Genomic DNA, 21,533 nt, shown 5'->3' with positions numbered 1-21,533 from the left:
AGAACTCTTTACTAAGCAAGGAATCAGAGTGTGGGATGAGGCTGACCCATGTGCTCCTTAACTATTTCCTCCTCTCCTGCTTTTTACTGGCAGATTGCTATGCTTCAGCCCACTGTTCTGCAGTCCTTGAAACTCCACTCCCTGATGTGCCAGGGCTTGGGGTTGAATGAGGTCACTGAGATGCTACCAGCAAAGCAATGATTTCTAAATAAAAAGCTTGGCTCATTATCACCACTGGTTCAACAATGATAAGACAGAAGCATGAGGGGCGCAACCAGGAAACATTATTTTACTGATTCAATGGATTGTATTTGAAAGGCCAATGGGACGCCCACTGGGTTAATTGAGACAAAAGAGATTTGGTAAAAGTGTTATTAGGTAGAAATGAACAAATGCAGCAGGTGTGACTAGTTCTTTTTGGCCAAGTGTGCATTATGTGAATGCAATGTGCGTGTTCTTTCTAATAGTTCATCCACTAAGTAGGACAAATTAAAGTTACTTGATATCCTACAAAGAGTAACAACAGAAAAGAAAAGGCTGCTGTACTGCCTCCTCCCCTCCCCCAGTTTGCAACTAGTTGCATTTAAGTGGTTCTTAGGTTCTGTTAGGAGCTCTAGTCTGCTTCCTTGATAATGAACAGTTTGCTGAAGGCAAATGTGTAGCAAGTTCAGTGCACAGAGAAGTCAGGGTTCCTCCTGGTAAGGAGTCTTCCCTCTAAACCAGGCTTGTGCCAGTTGTTTTGCAATTTATTTCAGTCTAAGGATTTGGAGGCTCCATCAGGTCATAATTTTTCTATTGAGTTACAGACTTGATGAAAAGGGCAAATTATGGGTACTTACCTGAAGGAAAAAAGTAAAAAATGAAATAATTCCCAGACCTAAGAAAAGCAATGAGAACATGTTGCACTTCTGCTGCTTTATTGCATCATCCCCTGGTCCAAAAATCTATAAAAGAACATTAAAAATAACCATTTGGATGACTTGATGGACACTTGCTTATTCCTCCCCTAAATAATGGCTTGAATGTCACATTTTTCAAAGTAGGTTTTGAATATGAATGTGGGAGTTTTCTAATTGTGATAAAATAGACATAAAATTAACCAATTTTTTTTTTTTTTTTTTTTTTGGTACCATGGATTGAACCCAGGGGTGCTCAACCACTGAGCTACATCTGCAGCACTTTCTAAATTTTTTTTTTTTTTTGAGACAGAGTCTTGCTAAGTTGCTGAGGCTGGCTATGAATCTGTGATTCTCCTGTCTCAGCCGTCCAAGCGGCTGGGATTACAGGCATGCATCACTGTGCCCAGCATTTCAGCCGTTTTTAAGTGTACAATTCAGAGGCATTACAACATTCACGTGGTACAGCCTTCCCAACCCTCCATCTCCAGAATTTTTCATCATCACATTAAACAGTGCCCCCCCATTCTCTTTTCTCAAAGCCCCTGTAAACCACCTTGTACTCCTTAGCTCTGTGAATTTGAGCACAGAGGATTAACATGGGCTGTGTACTGTGAGTGCTTCCACATTTCAGTCTTTGTCCCTCTTCCTCTGTACTCAATGCTCCCTCTGCTTGTCTCCTCCCTGCCTCCAGGCCCAGGCTCAGGCCCAGGCCCAGCCCCGGCTCCAACCCTCCATGTCACTCCCTGGGGCCTCCTCTGACCATCCCATCTGAAAGAGCATCCTTTCTCTGCTCCTCTGTCTTCCTGTTCTCCTTTTAAAACACATGTAATCCATTGACACATGAGGTATATTGTGTGTGTGTATTTGCTGCGTATCTGCCACCTTGGTTTATTTTGTGTAGCACTGTATATCTCTAGTGCCTAGAGAAGCACCTGCCATGTTGGAGATTCTCAAAAATGTAAATATAGTGGCTCTTAAATTGCAAGAGAGCCAGGGACTTCTTTGTTTTGAAATTTAATAGGATCTGGAGAGTGCTTTCTAATTTCTTGATTTTTTTGGTTTATGGTCTTAATTTTAGACCCAATGTCCAATGTCACAAGACTAACAAACTCTTAACATGATGGAGGATGATTCATCCTTAACCAACATGTCTCTCTGATGATGGTTAGAGTTTGACTAATGCAGTTATACAGCATCAATCTGTATTTGACACAGACAAGATATTTTGATAATTTCCTATAAGTATCACACTGTGAATGCAATGATTGGATAGTGAGGTTTTGTTTTTAGTTTGGACTTCCCATGTCTTAGAAGGATTGCTAAAATAGTGATTTGGTAGCTATCACTTTTTGAGTACTTACCACCAGACAGATACTCTTAAGTGCTTTCTACCGAGTTCCTTATATAATCTCTTTTAACCTTTAGCCATCCCATGAGGTAGGTTTATTTTATAGATGAAGAAATTCAGGGAAAGCATCTCACCAGAGTTTGCCCACATGTTCAATGGCAGGGCCAGACTACCCCCAGAGCTTGGACTCATTAAACACTGTGACTTGAATGTTTCTTCTCCTCCAGTCCCTCCCAACTCCCTGTGAGATCTGTGCCAGCAACTCTCCACAAGCAGATGAGGATCATTGACACCAGTTTCACCCAAATGAAGAGAGCTAATTAGAATGCCTCTGCATTGATTTTGTACTTTATAAGTTCATTTATATCATGATTTAGAACAGTTCAAAGGCTACTTTTCTTTTTCTTTTAGAGCCTACCTCAAAAAGGAGGTAAGAATTTTGTCTTAGTTTAATTTAGGGCTTCTTGACACCAGAATGGAGCCAGTTGGGTGAGGTTGGATTGAGGAGCAGCTGATAAACTGACTCAATTAAAGCTGTTATGTGATGCTTTCAAACTTACTGCTATCATCTCTGAAAATATGATGGAAAATGCTGGCTGAAGTGCCCCGTTGGCAATGGCACAGACTGTTCCCACCACAAAGTAGGGCCATTCTGTTTTATTCAGTTTCAGGACCTTCAGAAAAGACACTGGTGGCACATTTTCACCCTAGAATATATAAATATCAGGACAAACTTGTGATAACACAGCAGTTACTGGACTCTGGAGACATAGAAAAAGCATGAACATTGTCCTCAAGGATCTTGCAAACTAAGTGTAGAAAATGACCAGCAGAAATAATAGAGAGTAAGATGGTATGTTACAAAATATTAACAAAGCCCACTGAGGACACAGCACCAGCTGAGCATGAATCATTCACCCGACAGGCAATCTTTACAGTATGACTAGTTATCTTTCCTCCTCTCAACAGATTGACAGGTAGCAGGATCTGGACACAATATGCCCTGGAATCCAAGACTAACTCTGAACTTATACAACTCTGGGTCCAGGTGACTGTCATGACTGGGCCACATGAGCGGAACTGCAGTTTTTTCATAATGATTATGCAGTCCTGCTTCAGAGTCAAAGGAAACAATACACATGAGTACATGGGTCAATGTCCTTATAAATGTAGGGCCTTGCACATGCTAGGCAAGTGTTACATCTTCAGACCTTTGTGAGACAAGGTCTTGCTAAGTTGCCTAGGCTGGCCACAAACTTGTGATCCTCCTGCCTTAGTCTCCCAAGTACCTGGGATTACAGGTATGCATTATCACTCCCAGATCAGGACACCATTATTCATTAACCAAAGAACATGGGCTTGGTCTTCTCACCACAGAACCCTGCCCAGTACATGCTTCCCAACTCAAAAACAAACAAACAACAAAAAATTAATTTGCCCCTTTTCTTTTATCACTGTTTCCTGGGCAGATACCTCCTATTTCATAGCTTAGTTTATGGTAATTTTTTTGTTCATTTTGTTCACATAGCTCCTTTTCTATTTTTTTTTTTAACTAAGGATTGAACCCAAGGGCACTTAACCACTGAGCCACAACTCCAGCCCCCTTTAAATTTTATTTTGAGACAGGGTCTTGCTAAGTTGCTTAGGGCCTTGAAAAGTTTCTGAGGTTGGCTTTGAATTTGCCAGTCCCCTGCCTCCCTCATCCTCCTGAGCCCCTGGGATCACAGGCATGCACCACCGCACCTGGCTAGTATGTGAATATTTAAAAAGTGAGGACTATGTCTTTATAGTCCTAGAAACTAATCCAATTCCTGGCACATATCTTAGCAAATGCTTAGCAAATGCTTAGCTAAATGTCTGGTCCAGCATGAAGGATTTAGGACTCATAAACAATATCCTGACTGCAGAAGCAGTTTAACATTAAACTAGAGATACAGGTAGATTAAATCCCATGGCCTTAAGGTCATTTAGTTGGTTTTATTTATGTCTACGAAACAGAGAATATAGAATAGATTCCACTCAGCTCCTTTCTTTCAAATTACCCATTTTCTCTATTTTTGTATTGTAGAGGTTTTTTTTTTCCCTTCCTAGTTAAAATCACCTTTAAGTCATGCTCTCCAGTATGATAAATGAGTCTCTTCCTCAGATTGCTGCTCTTCTTCACTGCACACAAACAGGCCTTCCCAGGTCCCTCTAGTCAGACTTCATCTCTCCCTTTCCTTTGGCATATTATTTATCCTTCTATGATGGTATTTAGGACAATCTTGTTGAACGTGGCTTTTTTTTCCTCCTCTCTCCTCTGTGCATTTCTTCAAGAGATGTGCTCCTCTAAAATACTGGCCTTTATAAATATTTAGCAAAATGCCTCTTTCAATAAATAAGGAAATGAAAAGTAGATAATTCCATAGCCCAAAGGGGGGAATTGCTTATCCTCCTTATGATAATGAAGCTCCACAATAATACAACCATCATTCATTCTTCTTTCTGTAAACATACCAAACATAAGACCTCTGAGTGGCTCCTGTAATTTCTTCAGTATGTAACATGTGGGCAGAGAGATAGGAATGCAATGAACTCTCGGTAGGATTAGTCTTCATGCTAACACAAGAGTAAAAATAAACTCAGCCTTTATCAACAAATAGTATCAAACCACACCAGAAATATACTTGAGTTAAGGAAATATCTTTTCTGAGGATGTATCTCCTCCCTATTATAAACTTACTTCACTTAATAATATCCTAAGTCTTCAAGTCGGGAGTGTTGCAGAGTATATAATTTTGCTATTTCTGGATTTAAATAAGAGTAGTCTCTTATTTAAATAAGAGTATTCTCAGCTAATTCAAAGTGTCAATGCATATGGCAAAGAGATACAGTTTTCCACATTCCCTTGTAGCTGGGTATGGCCAGATGCTTAATTGATGACAAATGACTTCTAAGTGAAAGTACTTCTGGAAAATCTCTTTGTTCCTTCCTGCTATCTGGAATGTGGAGATGATGACTAAGAGCTTCAGAAGCCATCATAGATTATGAAGTGTCCTGAGGATGGAGGCTATGTGTCAGGGTAGTGAAGATAAATATGAAAGGAGCCTAAGTCCCCAGTAAAGATGGAACAAGCTTTTGGACCTTGCTTTTCACCTGTAACAAATGGAATCATACCTAACAGATGATGCCAATACCAGGACTTCTTACTTTAGACTCGTCTTATTATCTCTGGGTCTCAAAGATGAATGAGATCTTTAATTTTAATATTAAGCCTCTCAGCACAAAGACTACATTTTCTTTCTTTTTTTAATATTTATTTTTCAGTTTTAGGTGGACACAATATCTTTACTTTACATTTATGTGGTGCTGAGGATGGAACCCAATGCCTTGTGCACGCTAGGCGAGTGCTCTACCGCTGAGCCACAACCCCAGCCCCAAAGACTACATTTTCTGATTTGTTTTTTCCATTAAAAACCCATTTCTGATTGGAATCTCATTCACTGGTCAAATATATTTAAAATGTGAAATTTCATTTTTTTTTCTTTTCTTTCTTTTTTTATTTTTTGCTTAAGAGTATGGCTCATTGTAGGAATTATCTGTGCTTGAAAAATATTTGCAAGGTTAAGAAGTTTAACAGCAAAATTATAAAGTAATAGACTTAATTTAAGTGAAAAACAACTTACAAGTTCATCGGTTTCTGCATCAAGGCCATTCTGATGTATTTGTGAATTCTTGAGGCTTTTGTTAGTAGAATTCCTAAATATGCGAGTTTTCCAGCCATTTGGAGACTTTTCTTCATTTAGTTCAACTACGAATTCTTCTGACTGGATATGATTTCCGAATGTCTGAAAGAAAAACAAAATACTGACTAAATCATGTGTTTGTGTATAAAAATGGATGTAACCTTCAAATTCAGAACCATAAAGCAATTATAAATATTACACATGTCAAGAGTTTTAGATTCCACACCAGCTTCTCAATCAAGATTCACTGGGAAACTATAAAGAAGTGTTGCAAACAAATAAAAAGTTAAAATAATAATAATTTTAAAAGTGTTGCAACACTCAGAGAAGGTTAAAAATGAAACATTAAACTCAATATAAATAACATGAGCATTAGAGCATATGAATATTTTCTAAAAATTTAAAGATACATTTTTCATAATCCAGCAGGTGTTCAGAAATTTCCTCAATATGAAAGAATCCAGAAAACATGTCATAATCACCATAAAAGGGAAGAATAATAAATAGAAGCATTACCAGGACTCATTATAAAAGCTCCAAAAAAAGGAAAATTAAATTAAAGGGCCTGGTCACTATTCACGGGAGACAATTAAAACTGCTGTCCTCACCTGGCTGAGTGCAATTATCTTCCTTCCCCCTTTGCAGTCCTGCTCTGACTCACACCTCACCCCAGGTGAACTGATGGGCAGGCTCAGCCTCATTGACTGCTTTCAGATCAATTCTTAAGGACTTCTAGTTCACAGCCTGGTGAAGGAGCAGCCAACCTGGCTGGAGTTGGACTTTGGGTTTTGTTCCCTATTTGTTTCTTTCATGTCCAAGTACACATCTTAATAGTTTGTCCAGGACTTTAGTCTTTATACAAGTACCTTGTTCTTGCTCCTCCCCTTTAGTTCTGCTTCAAATCCAATGCTTGGCTAGCCCCTTATTGCCCCTGAAGTAGCATGTCTATCATCACCTCTTATCCTCGCTTCCCAGCTGTGTTTTTGACTCTTGACAGAATATTATGCATGCGATTATATATTGCCTTGAACTAAAAAGGAGTATGTTCTGCTTGGTGAACTTCCTTACTCACTCATTGCTGAAATGTTTTTTTTTTGTTTTTTTTTTACAGTCTCCCAGCCAAAACCCAACCTGGGCTAAAGAATTAATTAATCCACTGCAATCTCACTTCCATCTACTCTCATGCTGCTATCATATTCATTTTCCTAAAGGACAACTAAAAAAATCAATCACATCCTCCCACTACCTGCTCAAGTCAGAGCCTCCAAAATTTAGCTCATGGCAAGTCAAACTGGACCACCTCTCTTGAATGCCTCCCCTTATCTTTCCCTCCTTTTGTAATCTTATCCAGGCTATCAAGATGAGAGAGAGATCCAGCTGGGCACGGTGGAGTATGCCTGTAATCACAGCAGCTCAGGAGACAAGGCAGGAGGATTGCAAGTTTTAGACCAACCTCAGCAACTAAGAGAGGCCCTAGCAATTTAGTAAGACTCTGTCTTAAATAAGAAATGAAAAGGGCTGGGGATGTGGCTCAGTGGTTAAGCACTTCTGGGTTCAATCTCTAGTATCAAAAAAAAAAAAAAGAGGGGCAGTCCATCTCAATGGACAATTCTTTAAATAATCCCATTCAGATCTTAGCCTCCTTCTACGATCAAATGACCATCACCTGTCTCACAATATTTTTCTTGTGCCTATCTAAGGCACTCGGTTTAGTTGGTGTTGGATGTTTCAGTTAAGAGGTCTTTAAGCTCCAAAGTCAGGATGGTCACTTTTCACCAGGTAATACAAAGCATATGTTTAAAACTAGTAGCCCTCATTTCTTCTTCTTTTTGTTTTTTTTCTGTATATTTTGTTTTATTGGCTTATTATAGTTTTCCATAAAGTTGGATTCATTTTTACACATTCATGCATGCATACAATATAGCAGTGTAACTTGGCCACTATCATTTCATAGGATTTCCCCTTTCTATCCCCCGCCCACCTACAACAGTTCTTTCCACTAAGGGGTGAGAGTTCTATTGACAAGTCCTGGGCTTCCCACAGTCTGTCAAATGCTGTCCAGTCTTTGAGTAGAGAATGATTGGTTTTGAGGACATTCTATGTAAGCATTTGTCTGGGAAGGACTTTAATAGCCCTCATTTCTTATATTCAAACATATTTCAAATGGCTCAAAAATCTAATTGTAAAAAGTAGAACAATTAGGGGCTGGGATTGTGTCTCAGCGGTAGAGCCCTTGCCTAGCATGCACAAGGCATTGGGTTCACAAAAAAATAAAGCACCACATAAAAATAAAGGCATTGTGTTGTGTCATCTACACCTAAAAAATAAATATTTTTTTAAAAAGTAGAACAATTAATGCTGAAAGGAAATATGGGTGAACATTCTTTCTAAGAAAACCTGAAATTCTGAAGCATGGAGAAAAAAAATAGATAATTTGATTTTATACAATTTTAAAGCTTCTTTACTGCAGCCAAACATATAACAAAGGAACACTGGAAAGAAATGGTCTAATACAAGATATATATATATATATATATATATATATATCCATCCAATGAACATGTGAAAAGATGCTCAATTTATGAATAGGAGAAGAAATCGGGAGGTAGTGTCTAGCTCTTTTAAGCTAACAAGATGAGAAATAAATTCTAAATAACTGTCAGTAACTATTTGTAGGGTTTAGATTATGGCGATTTTCAAATTTCTAAGAGACAGGTTTGAATATTTTAAAATGCTTGGACTTTAAAAAGTAAGAATATATCAGAAAAAGATTAAGATATGTTTAAAGAAACAACTAAGAACCAACAATCTACCTAATGGAGAAGCATAGATAGTTTTTCTTAGAAGCAAAACCAAGACAAACTTGAATTAAAACTAGGCTGGTCTTTGTGGTCTGCAGGAAAGGAAGCAGCAGTATCTTGAGCATCCAGTGAACCCTCAGGTTCACCATGGTTCTTTCCACCATTTCTCCAACAAGTAGTTGGGAGGGCAAAAACCAATTCAGAAGGGGAAAACATCTCAACGAATCAGAATTCCAGAGCTGGTAGAAACATGTGAGGTCGTCTTTGTGCAAGCTTCTACTCACTTAACAAGGGAGGATACCAAAACCCATTTGGCTAAGTGACTTGCCCAAAGTGATTGACTAGCTGGTGAAGGGCCTTTTCTGTTCTACCAGGTCACCATTCAGTCTGAAAATGTACACATTTTCCTAGGAAAGAAAATTCAAAGAATATGATATAGAAAGATCAGAGCTGTCTGGCAGTCTCCCAGCCTGTCTTTACGGGATGGAAGATCATTCTTACAGGAAACACAGCAGGAGGACAGTCAAAGTGTTACTTGAGGATCCAACATGTTATCATATGAAAATCACAGAGCCTTGGAAACCACTAATGAAATTAAAACTAAAGTAGATTTAAGGTAACATTTTATATATTTTTAACTAGTGAAGTGGTAAGGAGATTTTATGGTGCCTAAGTCATGTAGAACTAACTGATTGGTAAAGAAACTATGCCTGATCCTGTTCTGCTGGTGAACATTGTCTAGCAAATGCAAGACCAATTATAAAACTTTCTATCAAATGAAATGATAGAGTTTCATTTTATATATTCACTTTGGAGAATTTTCAAATTTTAATTATTAATCATGTATCTATTGTGCATCAGGTCCTTTAAAAAACCAGCTTTATTGAGACATAATTAATATATCATAAATTTATCCTTATAAACACTTCAGTATATTCAAGTGATTATTTCATTATTTTTTCTTTTTAATATATTGATATACATGTATTATATGTTTAATATATTAATATATGTATTATATGTGTAATATATTAACATTTGTTTTAATTGAAAAGTAATTGTACCTATTTATGCTGTACAGCGTGATATTTCAATATATGTAAACAATGTGTTATGATCAGATAAGGGTAACTAGCATATCACTTCAAACATGTATCATTTCTTGGGGTTATAAACATTCAAAATTCTTATTTTAAGTTATTTAAAAACATACAGTCAATGTTTATTGACCATTGTTACCCCACTATGCAACAGAACATTGGAAGTTACTCTTTTATGTAGCTGCATTAACCATCTTCTTTCTATCCCTCCCCACCACTTCCCAGCCTTTAGTAACCATTTCTCTCTTCTCTGCTTCTCTAACATCAACTTTTTTTTTTTAGCTTCCACATATAAGTGACAACAAGTAGTACTTGTCTTTTTGTGCAAGATACTTATTTTTTAAATTTACAACAACTTCTCATGGCAGGTTTGGTTTTCTAACTGTGGAAACTGAAGCTCAGCAGAGGTAAACTACTTGTCAGGCAAATTTTTACTTAACTTTTTTGGGGGCCTATTTGTACTCACAGCGGCAATATTTATAATAGAGAAGTACTAGAAACAAAACAAATATCCAACTTTAGACTACTTTCACACATTTCTTACTATGATTGAGTAATTAAAATTATAGTATTTGAATGGTACATATTTGAAATGTTAACAGAAAAAAACCCAAAAATATATGTGTATATACTAATTATGATTACGTCAAAGCAAATTTGCATAATTTTACACATATATGAATCACAGTCATAGAATAACATTTTTAGGTTATTTATTGTGCAAAACTCTTAGGCAGCAGTTACCTGCATGTTCACAAGTTTGAAGTACACCCCTTCCTTCTTCATCAGGTCTCTGTGGCTTCCTTGCTCCACAATGACTCCATCCTCAAATCCAGCGATGACATCTGCATTTCGGATTGTCGACAGTCGGTGCGCTATCACAATGGTGGTCCGGCCTTCTCTGGCCTAAAGGGAAACAGAACAAAATTGTGACACATCAGGTTAAGAATTGACAATTGTTAATTGTGAATTAACACATTTGAGCCCTTGGATGGGTGCTGTTTGTGATTGATTTGCGAGTAATTGTATAATTACATGTGGGGTGCTGGATTCTATCCTCAGCACCACATAAAAATAAAAAATAAAGGTATTGTGTCCAACTACGACTAACACAAATACTTCAGTGCTACGTGTGATTAGGGTGCAGGCATGACTCTTCCATGAAAGATTAAAGTCAGACTCGAGTTCTGGACCAGACAGGTGGCCAGCCCTTTCAGTATGACTATGGATTGCTCTGGAAGCCTACCACAGAGTCAATGCTCCTCAAGAAAAACAAGCAAAGTTCGACCCTTCTCAAGTGTTTTTCACACTTGCCTGACAAGCCCTTGCTCTGAGATACATGGTGTGCTAGAAATGGGTAGAAACACTTGGGGGAAGTCATTGCCAAGGTAACTGCTATTTTGATGAACTTCAAGACCATAGTTTAAGTGAAAAGGTACTTTGGCAGCAGGAGAGTTCAGATTATAGTTCAAAAGACCTTCTGAATCCCAATCTCTGAAGTAGGACCAGTAACTTTATTCTTTAACAAGCACCCAACATAATTTTTTTAATGTATATTTTTTTTAGTTGTAGATGGACACAATACTGTTATTTATTTATTTATTTATTTATATGCGGTGCTGAGAATCAAACTCAGTGCTTCACAAGTGCTAGGAAAGCGCTCTACCACTGAGTTACAACCCCAGCCCCCATCACATGATTTTTAATATGCTAACAGCTACAAATCACTGCTGGAAGTAGTTCAGTGATCTCAAGTTGGTTTGCCAGATTTAATCAGGACTTATACCCAAGATAATAATCAAATTATTGGGGCTGGGGTTGTGGCTCAGTGGTAGAACACTCACCTACCATGCACACGATCCTCCGTACCATGTAAAAATAAAAAATAAAGGTATTGTATCCAACTACAACTAACACAAAATATTTTTTTAAATAATCAAATTATTAATGTAATATCAATAGCTACTTTTTCTGATTCTTATTAGCCCTATTAGGCCAAGAGCTCCTTAGCACCATTGTGTTACAATAGATCATTTGGATGGTTATCAGAGTATAGCTTAATTCACCTAGTTAGTTGAAATATAAATTAAAAAAATTAGAGGACAGATTCACAATAACTCAAAAGGCGGGCATAACCCAAATGTTCATCATGTTAACCACTGAAGAATGGTTACAAAATGCAGTATATTCACACAATTGGAATATTATTGGATCATAAAAATAAATAAAGTTTAATGGATGTTATAACATCGATGAACCTAGAAAACACCATGTTAAATGAAAGAAGTCAGATATAAAAGACCACACATTGTGTATTTCCATTTATATGAAATGTGTAGAATAGGCAAATCCATAGAAGCAGAAGTAGATTCTTTGTTTGCCAAAGGTTGGGGTGAGGGTGGAATGGGGAGTGAACAGTTTCTTTTTGGGGTTGTGAAAATGTAATGGAATAAGACAGTGGCAATGATTGCACAACCTTATGAACACATTAAAAGGCATGGAACTGTACATTTAAAAAGGGCAAATTGTATGTCATTTACATTTTAAAAAAGTAGCCATGCAAATTCTGAAAAAAAAGTTAATGACGAGTGAAAATCTCTACAAAATAGTTTTAAAAAAAGAGCAACAGCAATTGAAACAATACAATCAAGGGGAAGACGGCACATGAATGAACAATTAATTTTTTTTTTAAAGAGAGAGAGAGAGATTATTTTTTTTTTTTCAGTTTTCAGCAGACACAACATCTTTGTTTGTATGTGGTGCTGAGGTTCGAACCCAGGCCGCACGCATGCCAGGCGAGCGTGCTACCGCTTGAGCCACATCCCCAGCCCATAATGAACAATTAATTAACAGAGCAAAATAGTTCAGAAATAGATAACAAAACACTTGAGAACTTAATGTATGATCTACGTACTCTGGCACACATGCCTGTAATCCTAGCAACTTATGAGGTTGAGACAGGAGGATCACAAATTCTAGACCAGGCTCAGCAATTTAGTGAGACCCCATGTCAAAATAAAAAATAAAAAGGGCTAGAGATGTAGCTCAGGGCTCAATGCCCCATACCACATTCACATACAAAAAGAATTTGGTATATGATATAGTATCGTCTCTCTGGAGGGAAGAGGTGAATTATACAATAAATATTATTAAGATAATTGTGTAGCCACTTAAAATAAATAAGATGGCATTTTTATTTTAGCCCTTACACTAAAATAAATTCAGATGAATCAATTGTGTTTGCCTACTGAGCCTTCATAGGTAGTGGCCACAGGTTTGAAACGGGGCTTGGGAGAGACAGTCAGGACCCACCCGTTGCATTGGTCACCCGGCAAAGGGAACGAACTGTCACCATTTGCATGGGATACCACCATGGCAGAGAACTGACATCACCAAAATGCGGCGGGGAAGATAACTTCATTGAAACCAGCGGCAACAGGTGTGTAATCCCCTAGCCTTCCCTTTCCACACAGCGGGGAAACCTTAAGGGCCCCTCCCTCCTCCCAGCTCTCCCGTGAGCGCGATAGCCAGAACGAGGGAATCAGGAGTGGTGCGGGACTTGCGGCGCGAACTCCCGGCTACCGCTCCCACCAGTGCTGACAACTGAGGTCCCTTGCACCAGCTACCAGGGGCGTGGCTACCGGAGGGCAAGCAAATTCGCTGGGGGTTCTCAGCCCCAAGATCTACAAACTTAGGGTCTGAGAGAATGGCAAACAGGGAGAGTGTGCCCAGTCGTTCATGAAAACAGGGCTCCCAGGAGCAGCAGACTTGGCATGTACCCAATATTGTGGTGAGTGTCACCAGTGAGCGGGGCCTGGCTTGAGGAAAAGAGGGGAAGTTTCTAGACACAAGAGAAGGCCCTAGGCACCCAGGATTGGAGACCCGCCCAGTCTGGGAGGAAGAGGTGCTGCACAGTGATTGGTTCCTGCCTATTCAGAGGAGAAGCTTGGCCCAGTGGGCACAGCTCCACCTACTGGAAGAGAAGTTAATCAAACTCTAAGACTGCATTTATTAATTTTTTTTAATTTGTTTTTTTTAATTTTCATTTTTTTGTTGTTGTTTTGTAAATATTTTTTTTAATTTTTTTAAAATTTTTTTATTATTTTATTTTTTTTTAATTTTAATTTTCATTTTTTTATTATTATTTGTCTTTTCATTTCTTTTCAGTTCTCTTATTCCCCCTTCCTCGAATTCTATCTGCTTACTCTCATTCTCTTTAATGACTTCTTCCCTTTCCTTCTAATACCTTTTCTCCCAAGCATCAAATAAATTTATAGGAGTAAACAGTAACTCAGCAGTCAAACAGAACAAGAAGTAACATGAGCAGCATGAAAAAGCAAGGAAGAAAAGGAGTACAAACAATGCAGGACAGCCTAAATATTCAGGAGGACCTAGAGCCATCAGAAAAATGGTCATATAAGGAACTCAAGGAATACCTTAGACAGATGGAATGGAACCTTAAAGAGGATACGAGGCAGCAAATTCAAACAGTGAAAGAATACATTGAAAATGAATTACATAAACAGATAAAAGAAGAAGTTAAGCATCTTTATCAGGAGATAGAGATTATTAAAAAAATCAAACAATAATTCTAGAAATGAAAGAAACCATAAACCAAATTAAAAACTCAAATGAGAGTATCACTAACAGAGTGGAGCAAGTAGAAGCCAGAACATCAGATAATGAAGACAAAATATTTCATCTTGAAAAGAGGCTAGCCTACTCAGAAAGGCTGGTAAAAAATCACAAGGAAAAACATCCAAGAGATATGGGATAACATAAAAAAAACCAAACTTACGAGAATTGGGATAGAGGAAGGTACAGAGATTCAAACCAAGGGAATGAGTAATCTGCTGAATGAAATAATTACAGAAAACTTTCCAGAAATAAAAAAGGAAACAGATACACAAATTGTAGATGCATACAGGACACCGAGCACACAAAATCACAGTAGACCAATGCCAAGACACATTGTTATGAAGATATCCGATATACAGAACAAAGAGAAAATATTAAAAGCTACAAGAGAAAGGAGGCAGATTACATTCAGGGGTAAACCAATAAGGTTAACAAGGGATTTTTCATCACAGACGCTGAAAGCGAGAAGATCCTGGAAAAATGTATTTCAAACACTGAAAGACAATGGATGCCAACCAAGAATTCTGTATCCAGCAAAATTAAGCTTCAGGTACGACAACAAAATAAAAATCTTTCATGATAAACAAAATCTAAAAGAATTTGCAGCCAGAAAACCAGAATTGCAAAGCGTCTTGAGCAAAACACTACATGAGGAAGAAATGAAAAACAATAACCAAAACCATCAGTGGGAAGTGCCTCGGTAAAGACAGAGGATGGGGGGAAAGCTAATCATGGAGAAACAAACTAAATTAGAAAAAAAAGATAAATAATCAAACATAGCAGGAAGTACAAACCATATATCAATAGTAACTCTAAACGTTAATGGCTTAAACTCTCCAATAAAGCGACATAGGCTGGTAACATGGATTAAAAAAACAAATCCAACAATATGCTGCCTACAGGAGACACATCTGATTGGAAAAGACATACACAGGCTCAAGGTGAAAGGTTGGGAAAAAATATACCATGCACACGGTCCTCATAAGGAAGCAGGGGTGGCCATCCTCATATCGAATAAAATCAACTTCAAGACTACGTTAATCAAAAGGGAAAAGGAAGGACATTATATACTGTTAAAAGGAACCATTCACCAACAAGACATAACAATTATCAATATTTATGCACCAAATAATGGTGCTGTGATGTTCATGAAACAAATTCTCCTCAAGTTCAAGAATCAAATAGACCACAACAAAATAATTATGGGTGACTTCAACTCACCTCTCTCACCATTGGACAGGTCCTCCAAACAAAAGTTGAATAAAGAAACTATAGAAATCTATATCACAATCAATAACCTAGATTTAACTGACATATATAGAATATATCAACCATCATCAAGTGGATATACTTTTTTCTCAGCAGCACATGGATCCTTCTCAAAAATAGACCATATATTATGCCATAGGGCAACCCTCAGTAAATATAAAGGGGTGGAGATAATACCATGCATTTTATCTGATCATAATGGAATGAAACTGGAAATCAATGATAAAAGAAGGAAGGAAAAATCCTACATCACATGGAAAATGAACAATATGTTACTGAATGATCAATGGATTACAGAAGACATAAAGGAGGAAATCAAAAAATTCTTAGAGATAAATGAAAATACAGACACAACATATCGGAATCTATGGGACACAATGAAAGCAGTTTTAAGAGGGAAATTCATCGCCTGGAGGTCATTCCTCAAAAAAAGGAAAAACCAACAAATAAATGAGCTCACACTTCATCTCAAAGCCCTAGAAAAGGAAGAGAAAAACAACAGCAAATGTAGCAGAAGGCAAGAAATAATTAAAATCAAAGCGGAAATCAACGAAATTGAAACAAAAGAAACTATTGAAAAAATTAACAAAACTAAAAGTTGGTTCTTCGAAAAAATAAATAAGGGTAGGAAGATGGCGGCGAAGGGAGTGCATCACCCCCGTGTGCTGCGTCACTGTGCAGGAGAATGACGAGTTAAAACAGCTGAAGGTTGTCTTGTTGGGAATTTACAGCGAAATTGAGGTGCTCCAGAATCTAGTGGAGGGATTTTCATCGCATGAGGATCGGCGGCGGGGGCTCAGTCGCGGGCAATTTCTCCGCACGGAGGGTCGCACAGCTTGTTCGGCTGGGAAGTGGCGAGGTGGCGGCGAGGAGGTGCAGCACTGAGGATTCTGTGGGCTTCTGCCAGCGGTGGAATGGCTGTGCTCAGTGCTTAGTTCTGGGTTTGAGACGGAGGAGGGAAGCGGTCCAGTTCAGTTCTCCACACCGGTCAGTCCATGGAGGAGGCCAGCGGCCGCCATCTTGAAGAGCTGACGTAATCATCCCTGTTTTCTACTGATCTCAGCTCATTCAGCTACGGAACAGGTAATTTCAGGCTGTTATTTGCCTGCGTATCGCAGACAGATAGCTCAGGCTCAGGGCTAGAGAACCCGCGGAGACTGCTTCTTGGAGCTTGCCCCTAGCAGAGCGTGCACCAAGCTCTGAGCAGCCGGGTTCTGGCTCCCGGAGCTGCTTTGGTCCAGGGCTGGGGATCCCGTGGAGACTGCTTCTTGGAGCCTGCTCCTAGCGGACGTGCACCGAGCTCTGAGCAGCCGGGTTCTGACTCCTGGAACTGTTTTGGCCCAGGGCTGGGGTACCCGTGGAGACTGCTTCTTGGAGCCCGCTCCCAGCAGAGCGTGCACCGAGCTCGGGGCGGCCGGGTTCTGGCTCCCGGAGCTGCTTTGGTCCAGGGCTGGGGAACCCGCAGGGACTGCTTCTTGGAGCCTGCTCCTAGCAGACCATGCACTGAGCTCTGAGCAGCCGGGTTCTGGCTTCCGGAACTGTTTTGGCCCAGGGCTGGGGGAACCCGCGGAGTCTGCTTCTTGGAGCCCGCTCCCAGCAGAGCGTACACCGAGCTCGGGGCGGCCGGGTTCTGGCTCCCGGAGCTGCTTTGGCCCTGGGCTGGGGATCCTGCGGAAACTGCTTCTCAGTCTGGGTCCTGCTGGGTGCTGTGGGGATCAGAGAGGCAGAGTGGAGCTGCCGCCTGCACCCAGAACAGGCCAAGCGACCCGCCGGTGTGGTATCACGTCACCCCAACTGCAGTTGGGGCAGAAGAGAGCAGCCGCCCACGCCTGGATCAGGTCCAGTGACCCGATGGCATGGTAGTCAAGTCACCCCATTTGGAGTAGGGGCCGAGCAGAGCCGCCGCCCGAGCCTGCAAGGTAGGCAGACCTGCGACCCACCGGCGGGACAGACCCGGTGGCCTGCCAGCGTGGTGGACACGTCGCACCGATTGGAGTGGGGGCTGAACGGGGCCACTGCCTGTGCCCGGAAAAGGCCCAGCGACCCACCGGCGTGGCAGTCAAGTCACCCCATTCGGAGTGGGGGCCGAGCAGAAGAGCCGCCAGAGCTCGCAAGGTAGGCAGACCGGCGGCCCACAGACGGAACGGGCCCAGCGGCTGGTCGGCGAAACAGACACGTCACACTGCTCGGAGTGGGGGCGGAGCAGAGCTGCCGCCCGTGTCCGGAAAAGGCCCAGCAACCCGCCGGAGTGGCAGTCAGGTAGCCCCATTTGGAGTGGGGGCCGAACAGAGCTGCCTCCCGAGCCCACAAGGTATGCAGACCTGCGACCCACCAGCAGAACAGGCCCAGAGGCCTGCCAGCGTGGTAGACACGTCACACCAATTGGAGTAGGGGCCGAGCAGAGCCGCCGCCTGCATCCGGATCAGGCCCAACAACCCGTGGGCGTGGTAGTCATGTCACCACAGTTGGTGTGGGGCCAGAGCAGAGCCGCCACTCGCACCCGCAGGGTGGGCAGACCTGCAACCGACCGGCAGAGCAGGCCTAGCGGCCCGCCAGCATGGTAGACAGATCACCCCAATTGGAGGAGGAGCACAGCCACTACCCGCCCTTCAAGGGAGATTTTTCAACTATACAAGAGCAATATAAATAAATAGGGGGAAAATTTCAAAAACACAACAGTTTTACCAAGCAGAAAGAAACGCAAGCAGTATGAAAAGACAAGGCAAGAAAGGACCACAAGCAATGCAGGTCAACTCAACTTAGAAGAGGTAATAGCTGCAACAGATGGAATGTCAGATAAGGAATTCAGGATATACATGCTTCAGATGATCTGGAGTCTCAAGGAAGACATGAGACAGCAAAATCAGACAATGAAAGATCACTTTGACAAGGAATTACATAAACAAAACCAAGAAGCAAAGGATCAATAATACAGGGAGATAGAGGTAATAAAAAACAAACAAATACAAATCCTAGAAATGCAGGAAGCAATAAACCAACTTAAAAACGCAATTGAGAATACTACCAGCAGAGTGGAACACTTAGAAGATAGAACATCAGACAATGAAGACAAAGTATTTCAACTTGAAAAGAACATAGACAGCTCAGCAAGACAGTTAAGAAACCATGAGCAGAACATCCAAGAGATATGGGATAACCTAAAGAGACCAAACTTAAGAGTCATTGGGATACAGGAAGGCATGGAGGTCCAAACCAAAGGAATAAATAATCTATTCAATGAAATAATACGAGAAAACTTTCCAGACTTGAAGAATGAGACAGAATCCCAAATCCTAGAAGCCTACAGGACGCCGAATGTGCAAAATCATAAGAGATCCACACCTAGACACATTATAATGAAGATGCCCAACATACAGAATAAGGAGAGAATTTTAAAAGCTACAAGAGAAAGGAAGCAGATTACATTTAGGGGTAAACCAATCAGGATAACAGCTGATCTTTCAACACAGACTCTGAAAGCTAGAAGATCCTGGAATAACATATTTCAAACACTGAAAGATAATGGGTTCCAGCCAAGAATCGTGTATCCGGAGAAATTAAGCTTCAGGATAGAAGATGAAATTAAAACCTTCCACGATAAACAAAAGTTAAAAGAATTTGCAGCTAGAAAACCATCTCTTCAAAAAATCCTTGGCAAAACATTACAGGAAGAGGAAATGGAAAATAACAATGAAAACCAACAGTGGGAGGTAGGACAATAAATGGGGGAAAATAATCAAAGAAGAAAACAAATCAGGTTTAGTAACATTAATAAACAAATATGGCTGGAAGAACAAACCATATTTCAATAATAACCCTAAATGTTAATGGCTTAAACTCACCAATTAAGAGACACAGGCTAGTTGAATGGATCACAAAACAAGACCCAACAATATGCTGCCTATAGGAGACGCATTTGATAGGAAAATATATACATAGACTGAAGGTGAAAGGTTGGGAAAAATCATATCACTCATATGGACTGCGGAAACAAGCAGGAGTGTCCATACTCATATCAAATAAAATAGATTTCAAGCCAAAGTTAATCAAAACGGATAAAGAGGGACACTACATACTGCTCAAGGGAACCATACACCAACAAGACATAACAATCATAAATATATATGCCCCAAACAATGGAGCAGCTATGTTCATCAAGAAAACTCTTCTCAAGTTCAAGAGTCTAATAGACCAGCATTCAATAATCATGGGAGACTTCAACACACCTCTCTCACCACTGGACAGATCTTCCAAACAAAAGTTGAATAAGGAAACTATAGAACTCAATAACACAATTAACAACCTAGACTTAATTGACATATATAGAATATACCACCCATCATCAAGCAGTTACACTTTTTTTCTCAGCAGCACATGGATCCTTCTCAAAAATAGATCATATATTATGTCACAGGGCAACTCTTAGACAATATAAAGGAGTAGAGATAATACCATGCATCTTATCTGATCATAATGGAATGAAACTGAAAATCAACGATAAAAGAAGGAAGGAAAAATCATGCATCACTTGGAGAATGAACAATAGGTTACTGAATGATCAATGGGTTTTAGAAGACATCAAAGAGGAAATTTAAAAATTCTTAGAGTTAAATGAAAACTCAGACACAACATATCGGAATCTATGGGACACACTGAAAGCAGTTCTAAGAGGAAAATTCATTGCATGGAGTTCATTCCTTAAAAAAAAAAAACACCAACAAATAAATGATCTCATACTTCATCTCAATATCCTAGAAAAAGAAGAGCAAAACAACAGCAAAAGAAGTAGAAGGCAAGAAATAATTAAAATCAGAGCTGAAATTAATGAAATCGAAACAAAAGAAACAATTGAAAAAATTGAGAAAACTAAAAGTTGGTTCTTTGAAAAAATAAATAAAATAGACAGACCCTTAGCCATGCTAACGAAGAGAAGAAGAGAGAGAACTCAAATTACTAACATATGGGATGAAAAAGGCAATATCACAACAGACACTTCAGAAATACAGAAAATAATCAGAAATTATTTTGAATCCTTATACTCCAATAAAATAGAAGATAGTGAAGGCATCGATAAATTTCTTAAGTCATATGATCTGCCCAGATTGAGTCAGGAGGATATAGACAACCTAAACAGACCAATAACAATTGAGGAACTAGAAGAAACCATCAAAAGACTACCAACTAAGAAAAGCCCAGGACCGGATGGGTATACAGCAGAGTTTTACAAAACCTTTAAAGAGGAACTAATATCAATACTTTTCAAGCTATTTCAGGAAATAGAAAAAGAGGGAGAACTTCCAAATTCATTCTATGAGGCCAACATCACCCTGATGCCTAAACCAGACAGAGACACTTCAAAGAAAGAAAACTACAGACCAATATCTCTGATGAACCTAGATGCAAAAATCCTCAATAAAATTCTGGTGAATCGGATTAAAAAACATATCAAAAAAATTGTACACCATGATCAAGTAGGATTCATCCCTGGGATGCAAGGATGGTTCAATATACGGAAATAAATAAATGTTATTCACCACATCAATAGACTTAAAAATAAGAACCATATGATCATCTCGATAGATGCAGAAAAAGCATTCGACAAAGTACAGCATCCCTTTATGTTCAAAACTCTAGAAAAATTAGGGATAACAGGATCATACCTCAACATAGTAAAAGCAATCTATGCTAAGCCTCAGGCTAGCATCATTCTGAATGGAGAAAAATTGAAGGCATTCCCTCTAAAATCTGGAACA

The 21,533-nt window shown here is 39.6% G+C and overlaps 1 protein-coding gene across 8 annotated transcripts in view; it reads right to left on the bottom strand.

The window, feature by feature from the left end:
* The window catches only part of ABCB4 (ATP binding cassette subfamily B member 4), a 108,875-nt gene that overhangs the window by 57,701 nt on the left and 29,641 nt on the right, over window positions 1-21,533 (bottom strand). For 6 of the 8 annotated variants that reach the window (XM_081287874.1, XM_081287871.1, XM_081287876.1 and 3 more), the window contains 4 exons: window positions 10,618-10,779; window positions 5,913-6,074; window positions 2,808-2,954; window positions 840-944 (listed from right to left, as the gene is read on the bottom strand). In XM_081287874.1, the coding sequence (XP_081144000.1) occupies window positions 840-944; window positions 2,808-2,954; window positions 5,913-6,074; window positions 10,618-10,779 (576 nt within the window). The remainder of the gene's footprint in view (window positions 1-839; window positions 945-2,807; window positions 2,955-5,912; window positions 6,075-10,617; window positions 10,780-21,533) is intronic. The other 2 variants (XM_081287875.1, XM_081287877.1) reach the window with 2 other exon arrangements.

The sequence above is a fragment of the Spermophilus citellus genome, assembly GCF_964194105.1.
Source record: "Spermophilus citellus genome assembly, chromosome: 3".
NCBI classification, from domain to species: Eukaryota; Metazoa; Chordata; class Mammalia; order Rodentia; family Sciuridae; genus Spermophilus; species Spermophilus citellus.
The sequence above is the reverse complement of the archived record's forward strand: the minus strand, read 5'-3'. Positions and strand labels throughout refer to the sequence as shown.